The sequence below is a fragment of the Hypanus sabinus genome, chromosome 15, assembly GCF_030144855.1.
Source record: "Hypanus sabinus isolate sHypSab1 chromosome 15, sHypSab1.hap1, whole genome shotgun sequence".
NCBI classification, from domain to species: Eukaryota; Metazoa; Chordata; class Chondrichthyes; order Myliobatiformes; family Dasyatidae; genus Hypanus; species Hypanus sabinus.
In genome coordinates this window covers 86,095,225-86,114,949 of record NC_082720.1, presented here as the reverse complement: position 1 = coordinate 86,114,949, position 19,725 = coordinate 86,095,225, and the positions used below count along the sequence as shown (strand labels likewise).

General features: G+C 46.0%; 1 protein-coding gene across 3 annotated transcripts in view; it reads right to left on the bottom strand.

The window, feature by feature from the left end:
- Positions 1 to 1,837: 1,837 nt before the first annotated feature.
- anxa6 (annexin A6) overlaps positions 1,838 to 19,725 on the bottom strand; it is a 143,743-nt gene continuing 125,855 nt past the window's right edge. For all 3 annotated transcript variants that reach the window (XM_059990661.1, XM_059990662.1, XM_059990663.1), the window contains 5 exons: positions 19,180 to 19,273; positions 11,911 to 12,006; positions 10,704 to 10,762; positions 5,998 to 6,120; positions 1,838 to 2,882 (listed from right to left, as the gene is read on the bottom strand). In XM_059990661.1, the coding sequence (XP_059846644.1) occupies positions 2,823 to 2,882; positions 5,998 to 6,120; positions 10,704 to 10,762; positions 11,911 to 12,006; positions 19,180 to 19,273 (432 nt within the window). In that variant the 3' untranslated portion in view covers positions 1,838 to 2,822. The remainder of the gene's footprint in view (positions 2,883 to 5,997; positions 6,121 to 10,703; positions 10,763 to 11,910; positions 12,007 to 19,179; positions 19,274 to 19,725) is intronic.

Sequence of the window (19,725 nt, the reverse complement as noted above, 5' to 3'; positions counted from 1 at the left end):
TCCATCATCCAAATCATTAACATTTGTAAAAACATGTGGTCTCAACACCAATACCTAAGCAACACAACTAGTTACTGGCAGCCAATCAAAAAAGGTTCCCTTTATTCCCACTGTTTGCCTCCTGCCAGTCAGTCAATGCTCTGTCCATACTAGAATCTTTCCTGTAATACCATGAGCTCGTGGCTTGCTAAGCAGCCTCATGTGCGGCATCTTTTCAAAGGTCTTCTGAAAATCCAAGTACACAACATCAATCAATTCTCCTTTGTTTATCCTGCTTGTTATCCCTTCAAAGAATTTTGACAGATTTATCAGGCAAGATCTTCAAACATCTTCCCAACCACTGAGGTCAGACTAACTGGTCTATAGTTTCCTTTCTTCTGCCTCTTTTCCTTCTTGAAGAGTGGATTGGTATTTGCAATTTTTCCAGTCCTCTGGAATCATTCTAGAAACTAGTGATTCTTGAAAGATCACCAATAATGCCTCCACAGTCTCTTCTAGCTGCTTCTTTTAGAACTGGGGTGTAGTCCATCTACCTACCTTCAAGACTTTTCAGTTTCCCAACCATTTTCTCCCTTGTAATAGCAACAGCACTCACTTCTGCTCCCTGACACTCTTGAAATTCTGGGTGACTGCTAGTGTCTTCCACAGTGAAGACTGATTCAGTTCATCTGCCATTTTCTTGTCCCCCATAATACCTCTCCAACATCATTTTCCAGTGGTCTGATATCTATTCACCTCTCTTTCATCCTTTATATATCCTCTTTGATAATGATAACAAGCTTACCTTTGTATTCCATCTTTAACCCCCCCCCCCATGCCCTTATGGGTTTTAGTGTCTTCTGTTTTAACTTCCCACTGAGTGGAGGGATGGGTTAGTAACTTTGCTGATGACACAAAGGTTGAGGTGTTGTGGATAGTGTGGAGGGCTGTCAGAGGTTACAGCGGAACATTGATGGGATGCAAAACTGGGCTGAGAAGTGGCAGATGGAGTTCAACCCAGGTTAAGTGTGAGGTGGTTCATTTTGGTAGGTCAAATATGATGGCAGAATATAGTATTAATGGTAAGACTCTTGACAGTGTGGAGGATCAGAGGGATCTTGGGGCCCTGAGTCCATAGGACACTAAAAGCTGCTGCGCAGGTTGACTCTGTGGTTAAGAAGGCGTACAGTGCATTGGCCTTCATTAATCATGAGATTGAGATTGAGATTTCAGCTATATAGGATTCTGGTCAGACCCCACTTGGAGTACTGTGCTCAGTCCTGGTCACCTCACTACAGGAAGGAAGTGGAAACCATAGAAAGGGTGCAGAGATTTACTAGGATGTTCAAGCAACACACACAAAATGCTGGTGGAACACAGCAGGCCAGGCAGCATCTATAGGGAGAAGCACTGTCGACGTTTCAGGCCGAGGCCCTTACCTGATGCAAAGGGTCTCGGCCCGAAACGTCGACAGTGCTTCTCATGCCCTACCTATAGGTAGGTGGAGTAGGTGGGTAGGTGGGGTAGGGTAGGTCAGATAGACAGAGAGAGTAGGTAGGGTAGGTGGCTAGGGAGGGCAGGCAGGGTAGGGTAGGTAGTTAGAATATACAGTTAAGACAGGTTGATAGATTGGACAAGCAGACTGAATGGACAGGCAGGATTGACAGACAGGTAGATGGATGGACAGACAGACAGACAGACAGGAAGGATGGATAGACAGACAGATATATAGCTCGTATAGACAGATGATCAGAAAGACAGAGAAATTGATAGCTAACACAGATAGACCACTGTGTCCCCTCATTTGAAAAAGGTTTTACTTCTTGACCTCTTAGAGAAATAGAAGGCAAAGTCAAGGTGGATCTTTACATGTTTATTGGCTTCTTCCATTTTATAAAACAACTCAGGCGGATTTGCAAGCTCAAGGAGCACTAGGAGGAACATAGATTGCGTGCAGAAGACAGCCATGGGGAAATCGGCTGGGGGGGCACCAGCAGGATTGGGTGGGGGTATCAGTGGTGATGTCATCCCAGAGGCAGAGAGGCACTCAGAACTCCAGGTTTGGGGGCGGGGACAAGAAGGGATACCCAGTCCAAATGGATGGATTTCCCAAAAAGGTGGCTGCAGAATCTCACTCCTTCATTTCACCTGCCTTCCCCACTCCTTCCTCATCTTCCATCACCTCCGATAGTTAACTCACAGAGCTTTTCCTTTCAATGAAGTACTGGGACATCAGAACCAGGGGCACCAAGGGTTGGGGACTTTGAGGAAGGAATGTGTGGGATTCTGAATGAGGGTGAGGGGAATGGATGTAAGACTGAGAGAGAAGCATGTTGTCTTCACAGGAGTAGGGTGCAGAATATGACCCCAGACCGTTGGAGAACAGGGATCCTACGGAGAGGGCAAGGCTGGGTCCAGTCTTCTGATGGGACATGGGATAAAGGAACAGGGTAAAATCCACCAATGAAAAGCAGTGATCAAAGGTCAGGTACTGCAGGCCACCAATGGCAGGAGCGAGATCCTGGACAGATCCAGAGGGGGTCGATCCACAGACCCTGCAGTTTGACGACTCCTGGACTGGGGCCGGTTCAGAGAGTTCTGACCTCCTGGCAGAGTCCCGGTGGGGATTTGGGTGCTTTGGGAACAAAGAGAGCAGAATCACATGCACAGTGACACACGTGGGGTCAGCAAGACCCCAACCTAGGCTCCTGCCGCGGGGATAGGTTGTGGGGTCGGGAAGGGGTGGATTGGAAACGATGGCACTTCGTCCCACGATGCTCCTGTACTGACGTTCTGCCTGCGGCCAAGGACATCACCAACACGACAGGATGGAAGCACCATTTCTAGTCCTCTCCACCACACAACGCTAGAAGAACACTACTGTAGTCCCCCGACGTATCACTCTAGGAACGAACACAGAAAGGGCATTTATTTAACACACCATGCAGATGAGATTGATGCCTTCAAAGATGAAAGATTAGCTCTATTTGACACACATGTTGAAACCTACAGTGAAATGCATTGTTTGCGTCAAATCAAACCAGAGAGGATTTTGCAAGAGTCACCTACATAACACGTTCACGACTCACCATCCCTAACCATGCATCACTTACGGGTTGCCCCAGCACATCCTCAGACTGTGTTGGCCATTGACAAGAACAATGCATTCCACTGCCGGTTTCAATGATTCCACACGTGACTAATAAAATCAAATTTAATCTTTAATCCAGGCATCTTCCTGCTAAACCTCTTCTGCTCCCTCTCCAGAGAAGAAAATTGCTTCGGTTTATTGGTCACAAGCACATCGAAATGTTAAAACGGGCAGGGAAGGGCATTGCTTGCGTCAGTACCCAACACAGTCTGAGGGTGTGTTAGGGGCAGCCCCCAAGTGTCCAGCAACAACTTCCTAATCCTAACCCGGGCATCCATGGAATGTGGGAGGAAACCGGAGCACCTGGAGGAAACCCACGCAGTCACAGGGACAATGTACAAACTCCGTACAGACAGCAGTGGGAATTGAACCCTGATCGTAGAGCTGGCACCGTAACAGTGTTTCACTAATTGCTACCGTAACACCCATTTTACAAACGCTGGCTCATTCATGGAGTTCCCTAACTGGTCCATAAACCACCACCTTCTTTCCTTGAGATCTTCCTGTTACAAGAACCACCCCTTGTAGTGAGGCACAGAGAATCTGTAGTTACCAACAAGTAACTTTTATGTTTCAACTAAAAGCACGTGGGTTCACACTCATATCTACCTGTTACTCCCTACTAGAACCCCTGACACTGCATGAACTGTCAATGGAGAGGAAAGGATATTACCCGGGAAAGGAGTCTACGCTGGCTGGGCGATCCTCGTGGTCCCGATCTCCACGTGTCCGTGGGGTCCTCCCTATCCGCAATGGTTGGTCTCCGGCTGCCGGAGAGTTATCGCCCCTGTGTATTTGGAGCTCCTCATCAATTGAACCATTGGATCTCCGCCCCATTGGCTCAAGGTCACCTGACCTACCTGGGTCACCTTCTTACTGGTCATTGTAGAGGGCTACAGCCAACATTGTTTCACAGCTCTGCCCACCCCAGTGTTAGTGCCTGGTCCAAACCAATTAAATGAGGCAGCCCAGACAGAGTCTAACAGATTACCAATTGCAGGTCTGGCATTTTACATAACTCCTCTGAGAATGGTTTATTGCTCTGATAAGATTGTCCCAGAGTCAGGAGTTAGTTCAGAGTCCATGCCTTTACATAACAAATGGCTTCTTGTTTTGAGAATGGCCACACGTTCAGCAGATCATTATCTGAAGCTTCCCATGTCCACATTCAGTTGCTTTGAGGAGATTATCCAAGAACAAGAAACTGTTCAGAGTCCACAAAATAGGGACTATTTTGACAACTGGCTTGTCTCCTTCCCTTGTCCTTGATCAGACTGCGGTTTCTTCTGGCCAACATTCCAGCTCCCTCTGGAATGCTCCAACTAGGACCACCTTTGGAGCAACAGAGCATGAGGGGAGACTTGATGGAGATGCATAAGTTTATATGTGTCCCTTTAGAACAGAGATGTGGAGGAATTTCTTTAGGCAGAGGGTGGTGAATCTGTGGAATTCATTGCCACAGATGGCTGTGGAGGCCAAGCATTGGATATATTTAAAGTGAAGGTTGATAGGTTCATGATTAGTCAGGGTGTCAAAGGTTATGTGGAGAAGGCAGGAGAATGGGAATTATAAATCAGCCATGATGGAATGATGGAGCAGACCTGATGGACTGAATGGCCTAATTCTGGTCCTATGTCTTATGGTTCCCCACTCACCGAGCTTCACCTAGCACCTACCAGCTGGTACTCCTTCCCCTCCCACAACATTCTTATTCTGACTTTGTCCCCCCCTTCCTACCCAGTCCCGATGAACGGTCTCGGCCCGAAACATCGACTGTTAATTCATTTCCGTAGACGCTGTTGGACCTGCAGAGCTCCTCCAGAACTTTGTGGGTGTCATTATTGAGATAAGTAGATGGATAGGGAACATTTATAAGGTAATGGGCCTAGTGTGGGCAGGAAGGACGAGCTCACTGGGCGTCATGGTAACGTAGAGGTTAGTGCAATGTTATTACGGCTCAGGCATTCCAGAGTTCATATTTCAATTCCTGTAAGAAGTCTCTGTAGGTCTTCCCTCTGAGGGTTTTCTCTGGGTCATCCTGTTTTCCCTCTACAGTCCAACAATGTACGGGTACGTTACTTGATCATTGTAAATGTTCCATGATCAGGTTAGGGTTAATCCGATCCCGCCAAAGGGTCTCAACCTGAAACGTCGACTGTACTTTTTCTTCCCCCCATAGATGCTGCCTGGCCTGCTGAGTTCCTCCAGCATTTTGTGTGTGTTGCTCAAGATTTCCAGCATCTGCAGATTTTCCCTTGTTTATGAGAGAAATACAGGTGTGGCTGAAGTTTCTCTGCTCTACGCTAGGGGTTCCCAATCATTTTCATGCCACAGACACCTACCATTAACCAAGGGGTCCCTGCCCTATGCCCTTAACGAACCAGATTAGACTTTACAAGAATCTTCTCATTTTGTGACCACAAATTCAAATTGGTCAGCACGGTAGGACAGTGATTAGCACGACGTTGGAGCTGGGAGTTCAACTCCGGTGCTGTCAGTAAGGAGTTTGTACAACCTTCCCACGAAGGTGCCGATTTCCTCCCACAGTCCAAAGGCAATTCGAAGGTTAATTGGTCCTGTCATCAGGCTAGGGTTGAAAAGGTGGGTACAAGGTGACATGACTTGTTGGGCCAGAATTAACATTTAGGCATACACATGTTTAGAGCTAAACAAAACAGCTTTCCTCCAGGGACAGGGTACTAAATACAATACACACAATCACACACAGTAGTTACTACATCACACACAGTCACAAAAAAATAACATTTGCACAAGTGCTCAGTTCCACATTTTGTGTGCATTGGTTAAGATTTCAGCATCGGCAGAATCTCATGTGTTTAGGAAGAGGTTAAAGTTGTGAGTCTTGCCTCGATGAAGGAGTACAGTGAGGCATCGTACGCCTTCTTGAATTCCTGGCGGATGTTCACCAAGTCGATCTCACTTCTGGAAATCATGATCCTGATCAGAGTCCTGTCATCCGTCCCAGCTCCCTGGAAAAGACACACCAGGGGAAGGTCAAAGTCAGAATTCAGATTCAAATTCTTTTATTTATCACATCTGCATCCAAACATCCACTCCCACATCACTCCTACAACAACCACCACCTCTACCAACGGGACAAAGGCAGTGTATGACACGTTTGCCTTTACTAGACAAGGCAATGAGTTATGTCACCACTTTAGAAAGCTTCATCTCTGAAGTATTACAATTCCCATTCTGGCCTCTTACCTCTTCTCCTCACCTTCCCCTCCTCATTCCCATTCTCCCATAGTCCATCCACTCTCCTCTCCTATCAAATTCCTTCCTCTTCAGTCCTTTTTCCTTTCCCACCTATCACCTCCCAGCTTCTTACTTCACACCTCTTTCCTTTCCCACTCTCCTGGCTTCACCCATCACCCTCTAGCCTGTACTCCTTCCCCTGCCCTCACCTTCTTATTCTGGCATACTCCCCCTTCCTTTCCAGCCCTGACAAAAGGTCTTGGCCTGAAACGTCGACTGTTTATTCCTCTCCAGAGATGCTGCCTGACTTGCTGAGCTCCTCCAGCACTCTGTGTGCGGGGAGAAAATTGGTTTCTGTTTCCACGGAGAGTGGAATACAATGTTCGGGGTATTGACCGGCTGCATCACAGCCTGGTACAGAAACACCAATGACCTTGAATGGGAAATCCTACAAAAAGCAGTGGTTGCAGCCCAGTCCATCACAGGTACAGCCCTCCCACCATTGAGTAAACCTACACAAAGCACTGTCACAGGAAAGCAGCATCCATCATCAGCAAATCTCACCCCCAGGACATTCTCTCTTCTCACTGTTGCCATCAGGAAGAAGGTACAGGAGCATCAGGACTCACACCACAGGTTCAGCAACAGTTATTACCCCTCAACCACCAGGCCCTTGAACCAGAGGGGATAACATCACTCAATTTCACTCTCCCCATCACTGAACTTTTCCCACAACCAATGAACTCACTTTCAAGGACTCTTCATCTCATGTCCTTCATATTTATTGCGTATTTATTTATTATTATTATTAGTGCTTTCTTTTTGTATTTGAACAGGTCGTTGTCTTCTGCACTCTGGCTGAACGCCCTAGTTGGGCAGTCTTTCATTGATTCTGTTATGCTTATTATTCTATAATTACCACAATACCCAATTAATTTAGAGAATAATAACCATAACAGAATCAACATATACCATTAAATATACAACCCTGAGATTCATTTTCTTCTGGGCATACCTGTTACGTACCCCGTAACGGGTTAAAAAGAACCAGCAGAAATGGACACACCTGGAGTCTGAGTCTTCTGTTATAAACATTATTTTATTAGTAACTACGTCCACAAGAAAATGAATCTCAGGGTTGTATATGTTGACGTATATATACTTAGCTAATAAATTTGCTTTGAACTTTGGTGGTGGAGAAAACGATGTTTAACAATAGAGGTGTTTAAGGGTCTCTTTGATGGATGTATGAACGTGCAAAGAATGGGGAACATGGACCATACGTGGGCAGAAGGCATCAGATGTCCTAAGCTTTAATGGTTCAGTACAACATTGTGGGCTGAACTGCCTGGTCCTGTGCTGTCGTGCTCCCTGTCAAACACCGCCATCTGCAGGCATCTCCCAGCACTGCAGACCGTTCTGACCATGGAAATCTATCCCATTTCTTCCCTGTCACTGGGTCTAAATCCTGCAATACTCCCCAGCAACACTGTGAATGCTCCTTCACCAGAAAGACAGCTGTCAAAATTGAAGTAAATTTATTATCAAAGCACGTAAATGTCACAAATACAAATCTGAGATTCTCTCAAAGACTCTCACAAATTTCTACAGATGTAGCATGAAGAGAACTGGGATGAACTGAATTGAATTGAATTGAATTGAATTGACTTTATTACTTACACCCTTCATACACATGAATTAAAATCTTTACATCTCCATCTAAATGTGCAATGTATATTTTACAGCAATTTATAATAAATAGTATGTGCAACAATATAACATACAGTTGTATCAGCATGAATTAATCAGTCTGATGGCCTGGTGGAAGAAGCTGTCCCAGAGCCTGTTGGTCCTGACTTTTACACTGCGGTACAGTTTCTCGGATGGTAGAAGCTGGAACAGTTTGTGGTTGGGGTGACGCAGGTCCCCAATGATCCTTTGGGCCTTTTTTTTTTTTTTTTTTTTTACACACACCCGTCCTTGTAAATGTCCTGAACAGTGGGAAGTTCACATCTACAGATGCACTGGACTGTCCACACCACTCTCTACAGAGTCCTGCGATTAAGGGAGGTACAGTTCCCATACCAGGCAGTGATGCAACCAGTCAGGATGCTCTCAATTGTGCCCCTGTAGAAAGTCCTTAGGATTTGGGTCCCATACCAAACTTCCTCAACTGTCTGAGGTGAAAGAGGCCTTTTTCACCACACAGCTGGTGTGTACAGACCACGTAAGATCCTCAGTGATGTGGATGCCGAGGAACTTGAAGCTGTTCACCCTCTCAACCCCAGATCCATTAGCCTGTATCCATTCCCCCTGCAGTCCACAATCAGCTCCGACATTGAGGAAGAGGTTGTTTTCTTGTCAGAGGAGGGGAGGCACTGCCCAGGATCAGTAAAAGCTGCAGAAAGTTGTAAACACTGCCAGCTCCGTCATGGGCACGAGCCTCCCCAGAATCCAGGCCATCTTCAAAAGCTGATGCCTCAAAAAGCCGGCATCCATCAATAAACAGCCTCATCACGCAGGACACGCCCTCTTCTCATTGCTACCATTAAGGAGGAGCCTTGTGATAGCTTCTCTGCATAGATTGATTGTACGTCCATAAAGTGACGCTGGGCACAGGAATGTCTGTACAGAAGGTGACTGTGGTGAACCACATATACCTGTCTGGACATGCCTCCCCCACTGACTGCTCCTGTGGCTCCTCCCACAGACCCCGGTATAAAGGAGATTGGGGCCTGAGCCCAGCCCTCAGTCTCCCGGATGTAGCATGGTGGTCAATTGCTGCTTGTTCTTTCTTCCAGCCAATAAAAGCCTATATCTCGCCTCACGTCTCGGAGAGTTATTGATGGTGCATCAGTGACTGACAGGAAATGATAAAGTAGTGGTGGTTGGGGGTGTGGAGGGGTGGGTCAGTGGGGGGAGGTGTCGATCAGCCTCACTGCTTGGGGAAAGTGACTGTTTCTGAGTCTGGGAGTGGAGGGGTGGGTCAGTGGGGGGAGGTGTCGATCAGCCTCACTGCTTGGGGAAAGTGACTGTTTCTGAGTCTGGGAGTGGAGGGGTGGGTCAGTGGGGGGAGGTGTTGATCAGCCTCACTGCTTGGGGAAAGTGACTGTTTCTGAGTCTGGGAGTGGAGGGGTGGGTCAGTGGGGGGAGGTGTTGATCAGCCTCACTGCTTGGGGAAAGTGACTGTTTCTGAGTCTGGGAGTGGAGGGGTGGGTCAGTGGGGGGAGGTGTTGATCAGCCTCACTGCTTGGGGAAAGTGACTGTTTCTGAGTCTGGGAGTGGAGGGGTGGATCAGTGGGTGGAGGTGTCGATCAGACTCACTGCTTGGGGAAAGTGACTGTTTCTGAGTCTGGGAGTGGAGGGGTGGGTCAGTGGGGGGGAGGTGTCGATCAGCCTCACTGCTTGGGGAAAGTGACTGAGTCTGGGAGTGGAGGGGTGGGTCAGTGGGGGGAGGTGTTGATCAGCCTCAGTGCTTGGGGAAAGTGACCGAGTCTGGGAGTGGAGGGGTGGGTCAGTGGGGGGAGGTGTTGATCAGCCTCACTGCTTGGGGAAAGTGACTGTTTCTGAGTCTGGGAGTGGAGGGGTGGGTCAGTGGGGGGAGGTGTCGATCAGCCTCACTGCTTGGGGAAAGTGACTGTTTCTGAGTCTGGGAGTGGAGGGGTGGGTCAGTGGTTGGAGGTGTTGATCAGCCTCACTGCTTGGGGAAAGTGACTGTTTCTGAGTCTGGGAGTGGAGGGGTGGGTCAGTGGGGGGAGGTGTTGATCAGCCTCACTGCTTGGGGAAAGTGACTGTTTCTGAGTCTGGGAGTGGAGGGGTGGGTCAGTGGGGGGAGGTGTCGCTCAGACTCACTGCTTGGGGAAAGTGACTGTTTCTGAATCTGGGAGTGGAGGGGTGGGTTAGTGGGTGGAGGTGTCGATCAGCCTCACTGCTTGGGGAAAGTCACTGTTTTTGAGTCTGGTGGTCCTGGTGTGGATGCCTCCCTGATGGGAGTGGGGCAAACAGTCCACAAGCAGGGTGGGTGGGATCCTTCATGAAGTTACTGGCCCTTTTCCAGCACTTTTCTGTATCAATGTCCATGATGATGGGTCAGCTGGTGCCGGTGTTGCCTTGAGCAGTTTTGACAACCTGTTGTAGACAATTTCATTACAGCTCCAGGGTGGTGGGTGCCTGGAATGAGCCCCCCGAGCGACAAAGGAGGCAGATTCTAGATTCAAGTTGTTTAATACCATATCCAGCACACGAGTGTAAAGGAGAACAAAATAATTGTTACTCTGAATCCGATGCAGCACAAAAAAAAACACAATAAGATAAATACATAAGATAGCTTATATACAGAGATAGTGTCCTTTACCTTCATGGACTTGTATAACCTCTCTGCAAAGAACGACGGTTTGTTTTTGATGGAACGCACTAGAAGAGAGAGAAGGGAAAACTTCAGGTGCATCATAGTTGTACCTTTATCATCTAGAGATCCCCAACACTAAACTGTTAGCAAGTAAAATCTGAATTTACCTTGTGGAATTTAATTACAACCAGGTGGTAGAATCAAGTTTAGTGATATCTTTCAAACAGAGTTATGGGTTGCGGGGCAGAACTACATCTCCAGCAAAGGAGGTGTAAGGTGCTCCTTCCCTCCGCTAGCCGGCAGGTCACCAGTGAGAAAGGTGTAAGTCCCTGCTTAGCCCCCCGCCACTTGATCAGGGTCACGTGACACCATGGGAGCAGGCGTTGGATGGTCGTTTGAGCAGGTGGTACAGATCACAAGTCCTGGTTATGCGACCACTGACGCCAGGCAGACAATCTCTGGACAGTACTGATAATGGCTTGGCTCACCGTGGTCTAAGACACTGCCCGGAAGAAGGCAACGGTAAGCCACTTTTATAGAAAAATCTGGCAAGAACAGTCGTTGCCATGGAAAGACCACAACTGTCCACCTCAAACAACGTGGCAGATAACGAATGAATGAAACGGAATTGAAATTGGTTTATTGTCACATGTACTGATCACTGCACAGTGCACTGGGGTAGAACAAGATAAAACAGTAACAGAATGCGGAATGAAGTGTTACAGTTACACAGAAAGTGCAGTGCAGGTAGACAAACAGATGCAAAATCATGAGGTAACCAATTAATCTACTAACCCAACACACACAAAATGCTGGTGGAACACAGCAGGCCAGGCAGCATCTATAGGGAGAAGCACGGTTGACGCTTCGGCCTGAAACGTCAACAGCGCTTCTCCCTATAGATGCTGCCTGGCCTGCTGTGTTCCACCAGCATTTTGTGTGCGTTGTTGTTTGAATTTCCAGCATCTGCAGATTTCCTCGTGTTTGAATCTACTAACCCAACTGTCTTTGGAATGTGGGAGGAAACCAGAGCATGTGGAGGAAACCCACACCGTCACAGGGAGAACATACAATCTCCATCCAAGTAGCGGCAGGGTTGACCCTGGGTCACCGGCGCTGTATCACGGTATGCTAACTGTGCCGCGATTTTGGTTTTTATGCCAGGTTTCCAGCAGCCTTTCAGCCCAACACGATGTCGTCCGCAAAGACTCACCGACTGCAATCAGCCCGTACATTAGGTCTCCCGATATCTCGGTCTTGATGGCCTGCTCGATGTCCCTGTTGGTCAGTTTAATGTAATCCTGGAATACTGAAAGGAGGTCAAGCCTGTGAATTGTCAGTCAGCGAGTGTGAGAGTCAGAAAGTTATGTTGCAGCTGGATAATGGAAAAACTTTTTCACCCAGAGAGTTGTGGATCTATGGAATGCTCTGCCTCAGAAGGCAGTGGAGGCCAATTCTCTGGATGCTTTCAAGAAAGAATCAGATAGAGCTCTTAAAGATAGCGGAGTCAAGGGATATGTGGAGAGGGCAGGAACGGGGTACTGATTGTGGATGATCAGCCATGATCACAGTGAATGGTGGTGCTGGCTCGAAGGGCCAAATGGCCTACTCCTGCACCTACTGTCTATTGTCTATAATAATATATTTTTTATTATATATTCAGAGATCCAGCACGGTAACAGACCTCACCAGCCCAACGAGCCTGTCATGTACAATACACCCATGTGACCAATTAACCTAATAACCCATACGCCTTTGAACTGTGGGAGAAAACTGGAGCACCCAGAGGAAACCCAATCAGACTCAGGGAGAACATACAGACTCCTCACAGACAGCAGCGGGAACTGAACCAGGGTCGCTGCGCTAACCACTATGCTTAACAGCATAGTTCTGCCCCATGTCCCACACACTTCCATCCACAGGGCTGTGGCACGGTAGTGTAGTGGTTAGCACAACGCTTTATAGTACCAGCGGCCTGGGTTCAATTCCCGCTGCTGCCAGTAGGGAGGTTGTACGTTCTCACCTCGACCGCGTGGGTTTCCTCCCATTGTCCCGAGAAGTACTGGTTAGGTTAATTGGTCGTTGTAAATTGTCCCGTGATGAGGCTAGGGTTAAGTAGGTGGGTCGCCGGGCAACACACCTTGAAGGGTTGGAAGGGCTGTTCCACGTTGTATCTCAATGAATAAATAAACAGCCTTGGACATTGAAGTGTCTGTCTATTTGTTACGTAAGCGAATGTGCAACTTCTCAATATACTCACACCTGGGTGTGCAGCTTCACCTCAAAAACCAGAAAGTGCTTTTCACAAGGCTTTGTGAGGTTTGTAATAACTTTGCAATTGTTGTAAAGTGTGGGAACTGTGTGTGATTTCTGCAATATCAACGCGTTATGTTCAGACAGGGTGAGGACACAGAAGAGATTCTCCGGGATGCTGCCTGGATTGGAGAGCGTTACCTATAAAGGAGAGGTTGGATAAATGTGAGCCACACACACAAAATGCTGGAGGAACTCAGCAGGTCAGGCAGCCTCTATGGAGAGAAATAAACAGCCGACGTTTTGGGCCGAGACCCTTCCTCAGGACTGAAAAGGAAGGTGGAAGATGCCGGAATAAAAAGGTTGTGGGGAGGGGGAGGAGGGCAAGCTGGAAAGTGACAGGTGAGTGCTGGTGCGAGGAAGATAGGAGTGTGAGGGAGGGGAGATGAAGTAAGAAGTTAGGAGGTGAGAGGTGGAAGAAGTGGAGGGCTGGAGAAGAAGGAATCTGATAGGAGAGGATAGAGGACCATGGAAGGAGGAGGAGCACGGAGGAGGGGAGGCGATAGGTAGGTGAGGAGAAGAGAAGAGGTGAGAGGAGAAGCAGAATGGGGAAACGGAAAAAGAGAGAAGGGGGTTGTTTTCTCTGAAGTGGTGGAGCTCATCAATTACAAGAGGCAAAGATGGAGTAGGCAGTCAGAATCTTTACTCTGGGATAAAAATGTCATGTACCGGAAGACGAGTATTTAGAGTGAGTGGGGAAAGTTAAAAGATTTTTTTTACACGGGGAGAGGTGGGTGCTGGAGTGGACTGCCAGCACTGATGGCGGAAGCGGAAATGATAAACACATTTAAGAGGCTCTTAGACACATGATTATGCAGGGAATGGAGCATTCGATTCATGTAAAGGGCATACTTTTACAGTGACTGTTGGAAAAATATATAAACAAGCGAGAGCAGATATTGGACTGCTGGAAAATGACTCTGGAACAGTGGCAATGGAGGATGAAGAAATGGCGGTCAAACTGAAGAGATATTTTAGACCATAAGATATAGGAGCAGAATTAGGCCATTTGGCCCATCAAGACTGCTCCACCATTTCATTATGGTTGATCCAATTTTCCTCTCAGCCCTAGTCTCCTGCCTTCTCCCCGTATACTTTCATGCCCTGACTAATTAAGAATCTATCAATCTCTGCCTTTAATATACATGAAGACCTAGGCCACTTTTATTTTTCCAGGTCAACATGGTTTCCTCAAGAAAAAAGCTTGCTGACAAATCTGTTGGAATTTTTTGAGGGAATAACAAGCAGGATAGACAAAGGAGAATTGGTTGATGTTGTGCACTTGGATTTTCAGAAGGCCTTTGACAAGGTGCCACAAGAGGCTGCTTAACAAGCTACAAGCCCATGGTATTACAGGAAAGATTCTAGCATGGATAAAGCAGTGGCTGATTGGCAGGAGGCAGTGAGTGGGAATAAAGGGAACCTTTTCTGGTTGGCTACCGGTGACTAGTGGTGTTCCACAGGGGTCTGTGTTGGGTTGCTTCTCTTCACGGTGTATGTCAAGGATTTGTATGAAGGAATTGATGGTTTTGTGGCCAAGTTGGTAGATGATACAAAGATAAGTGGAGGGGTAGATAGAGTTGAGAAAGCAGGGAGTCTGCAGAAGCTCACAGATGGATTGGGGTAATGGGAAAAAACTTGTAGATGGTATATAGTATAGGGAAGTGCATGCACAAGGATTAAAGACTTGTAGATGGTATATAGTATAGGGAAGTGCGTGCACAAGGATTAAAGACTTGTAGATGGTATATAGTATAGGGAAGTGCGTGCACAAGGATTAAAGACTTGTAGATGGTATATAGTATAGGGAAGTGCGTGCACAAGGATTAAAGACTTGTAGATGGTATATAGTATAGGGAAGTGCGTGCACAAGGATTAAAGACTTGTAGATGGTATATAGTATAGGGAAGTGCGTGCACAAGGATTAAAGACTTGTAGATGGTATATAGTATAGGGAAGTGCGTGCACAAGGATTAAAGACTTGTAGATGGTATATAGTATAGGGAAGTGCGTGCACAAGGATTAAAGACTTGTAGATGGTATATAGTATAGGGAAGTGCGTGCACAAGGATTAAAGACTTGTAGATGGTATATAGTATAGGGAAGTGCGTGCACAAGGATTAAAGGCTTGTAGATGGTATATAGTATAGGGAAGTGCGTGCACAAGGATTAAAGACTTGTAGATGGTATATAGTATAGGGAAGTGCGTGCACAAGGATTAAAGACTTATAGATGGTATATAGTATAGGGAAGTACGTGCACAAGGATTAAAGACTTATAGATGGTATATAGTATAGGGAAGTGCATGCACAAGGATTAAAGACTTGTAGATGGTATATAGTATAGGGAAGTGCGTGCACAAGGATTAAAGACTTGTAGATGGTATATAGTATAGGGAAGTGCGTGCACAAGGATTAAAGACTTGTAGATGGTATATAGTATAGGGAAGTGCGTGCACAAGGATTAAAGACTTATAGATGGTATATAGTATAGGGAAGTGCGTGCACAAGGATTAAAGACTTGTAGATGGTATATAGTATAGGGAAGTGCGTGCACAAGGATTAAAGACTTGTAGATGGTATATAGTATAGGGAAGTGCGTGCACAAGGATTAAAGACTTGTAGATGGTATATAGTATAGGGAAGTGCGTGCACAAGGATTAAAGACTTGTAGATGGTATATAGTATAGGGAAGTGCGTGCACAAGGATTAAAGACTTATAGATGGTATATAGTATAGGGAAGTGCGTGCACAAGGATTAAAGACTTGTAGATGGTATATAGTATAGGGAAGTGCGTGCACAAGGATTAAAGACTTATAGATGGTATATAGTATAGGGAAGTGCATGCACAAGGATTAAAGACTTGTAGATGGTATATAGTATAGGGAAGTGCGTGCACAAGGATTAAAGACTTGTAGATGGTATATAGTATAGGGAAGTGCGTGCACAAGGATTAAAGACTTGTAGATGGTATATAGTATAGGGAAGTGCGTGCACAAGGATTAAAGACTTATAGATGGTATGTAGTACAGGGAAGTGCGTGCACAAGGATTAAAGACTTGTAGATGGTATGTAGTACAGGGAAGTGCGTGCACAAGGATTAAAGACTTGTAGATGGTATATAGTATAGGGAAGTGCGTGCACAAGGATTAAAGACTTGTAGATGGTATATAGTATAGGGAAGTGCGTGCACAAGGATTAAAGACTTGTAGATGGTATATAGTATAGGGAAGTGCGTGCACAAGGATTAAAGACTTATAGATGGTATATAGTATAGGGAAGTGTGTGCACAAGGATTAAAGACTTGTAGATGGTATATAGTATAGGGAAGTGCGTGCACAAGGATTAAAGACTTGTAGATGGTATATAGTATAGGGAAGTGCGTGCACAAGGATTAAAGACTTATAGATGGTATATAGTATAGGGAAGTGCGTGCACAAGGATTAAAGACTTGTAGATGGTATATAGTATAGGGAAGTGCGTGCACAAGGATTAAAGGCTTGTAGATGGTATATAGTATAGGGAAGTGCGTGCACAAGGATTAAAGGCTTGTAGATGGTATATAGTATAGGGAAGTGCGTGCACAAGGATTAAAGACTTATAGATGGTATATAGTATAGGGAAGTGCGTGCACAAGGATTAAAGACTTGTAGATGGTATATAGTATAGGGAAGTGCGTGCACAAGGATTAAAGGCTTGTAGATGGTATATAGTATAGGGAAGTGCGTGCACAAGGATTAAAGGCTTGTAGATGGTATATAGTATAGGGAAGTGCGTGCACAAGGATTAAAGGCTTGTAGATGGTATATAGTATAGGGAAGTGCGTGCACAAGGATTAAAGACTTGTAGATGGTATATAGTATAGGGAAGTGCGTGCACAAGGATTAAAGGCTTGTAGATGGTATATAGTATAGGGAAGTGCGTGCACAAGGATTAAAGGCTTGTAGATGGTATATAGTATAGGGAAGTGCGTGCACAAGGATTAAAGGCTTGTAGATGGTATATAGTATAGGGAAGTGCGTGCACAAGGATTAAAGGCTTGTAGATGGTATATAGTATAGGGAAGTGCGTGCACAAGGATTAAAGACTTGTAGATGGTATATAGTATAGGGAAGTGCGTGCACAAGGATTAAAGGCTTGTAGATGGTATATAGTATAGGGAAGTGCGTGCACAAGGATTAAAGACTTGTAGATGGTATATAGTATAGGGAAGTGCGTGCACAAGGATTAAAGGCTTGTAGATGGTATATAGTATAGGGAAGTGCGTGCACAAGGATTAAAGGCTTGTAGATGGTATATAGTATAGGGAAGTGCGTGCACAAGGATTAAAGGCTTGTAGATGGTATATAGTATAGGGAAGTGCGTGCACAAGGATTAAAGGCTTGTAGATGGTATATAGTATAGGGAAGTGCGTGCACAAGGATTAAAGGCTTGTAGATGGTATATAGTATAGGGAAGTGCGTGCACAAGGATTAAAGGCTTGTAGATGGTATATAGTATAGGGAAGTGCGTGCACAAGGATTAAAGGCTTGTAGATGGTATATAGTATAGGGAAGTGCGTGCACAAGGATTAAAGGCTTGTAGATGGTATATAGTATAGGGAAGTGCGTGCACAAGGATTAAAGGCTTGTAGATGGTATATAGTATAGGGAAGTGCGTGCACAAGGATTAAAGGCTTGTAGATGGTATATAGTATAGGGAAGTGCGTGCACAAGGATTAAAGGCTTGTAGATGGTATATAGTATAGGGAAGTGCGTGCACAAGGATTAAAGGCTTGTAGATGGTATATAGTATAGGGAAGTGTGTGCACAAGGATTAAAGGCTTGTAGATGGTATATAGTATAGGGAAGTGTGTGCACAAGGATTAAAGGCATAGATGGTATATCGTATAGGGAAGTGCGTGCACAAGGATTAAAGGCGTAGATGGTATATAGTATAGGGAAGTGCGTGCACAAGGATTAAAGGCGTAGATGGTATATAGTATAGGGAAGTGTGTGCACAAGGATTAAAGGCGTAGATGGTATATAGTATAGGGAAGTGTGTGCACAAGGATTAAAGGCGTAGATGGTATATAGTATAGGGAAGTGTGTGCACAAGGATTAAAGGCATAGATGGTATATCGTATAGGGAAGTGCGTGCACAAGGATTAAAGGCGTAGACTATTTTCTAAACAGGGAGAACATTCAAAAATGGGAGGAGCGAAGGGGTTTGGGAGCCCTTGTGCGGGGTTCCCAAAAGGTTAACTCACAGGTTGAGTTGGCGGTCAGGAAGCCAAATGCAGTCTCAGCATTCATTTTGAGAAGACTAGGATTTAAAAGCAAAGATATAATGTTGATGCTTTATAAGGCAATGGTGAGGCCTCACTTGGAGTAATGTGAACAGTTTTGGGTCCCTTATTGGAGAAAAGGTGTGCTCACATTGGAGAGTGTCAAGAGAAGGTTCATGCAAATGACTCCAGGAATGAAAGGGTTAATGTATGAGGAGTGTTTGATGGCTCCGGGCCTGTACTCACTGGAATTTAGAAGAATGAGAGGGGATCTCATTGAAACCTACCAAAAATTGAAAGGGCTAGAGAGTGGATGTAGAGAGGATGTTTCCTATAGTGGGAGAATCTAGGACCAGAGGGCACAGCCTCAGAATAGAGGGACAGAAATGAAGAGGAATTTCTTTAGCTGAAGAGTGGTGAATCTGTGGAATTCTTTGCCACAGAAATGAAGAGAACAGAAATGAAGAGGAATTTCTTTAGCTGAAGAGTGGTGAATCTGTGGAATTCTTTGCCACAGAGAGTGTACAGGCATTAGGTATATTTAAAGTGAAGGTAGATAGGTTCTTGATTAGTGAGAGTGTCAAAGGTTACAGGCAGAAGGCAAGAGAGTGGATTTGAAAGGAATAATAAATCAGCCATGATGGAACAGCGAAGCAGGCTTGATGGGCCGAGTGGCCTAATACTGCTCCAATGTCTTAGGAAGGGATGTCAGAGGTAGTAGTGAATGTGTGAACTGGGGGGGGGGGAGAGATGGTTGAGGAGGCACGGGGGCGGGGTGGGGGGAGAGCAGACTCTCTCTCAGCCCAAGTCATACACAGTGGAGAACGGGAGGGTGGGGGAATGGGGATGGCCTCAGGCATCCCGGGGTTTGCAGAGACTGGGGAACAACGCGGCTGAACTCACCCCTCCTGAGGTGGGCGTAACTCCTGGTACACAGTATACTGATGAACTTCGATTCCATTGAAGCAGATTCATCATCGCCGGAGCTGCACAATTCCTGGGAATCAGAAGGTATCAGAATTATATCTGCATTCATGGAACCGGAGAGATGCCTCTTTGACCACTGAGGTGCTCTCTATCCCTCCCCGTCTCACCCACCACAAGCCCCATACATTCCTCTCCTGATCTTAAGATCACAGAGACTATTTGCCCCCAGCTTTATCTGGGGGGGGGGGAAATGGGGTGAGACCTGCACTGTCACCCTTTCCAGAGGCAAGACTTTTTCTCAGGTTTATTTTATTTAGAGATACAGTATGGCCCAACGAGCTGTGGACCCCAGCAACCCACTGACTTAACCCTAGCCAAATCACGGGACAATTTACCATGACCAATTTACCTACTAACCCGTACATCTTTGGACTGTGGGAGGAAACCGCAGCACCTGGACAAAACCCCCATGATTAAACTCCTTACAGAATTAAACTTTGAACTAGCCAAAAGGATCTTAAA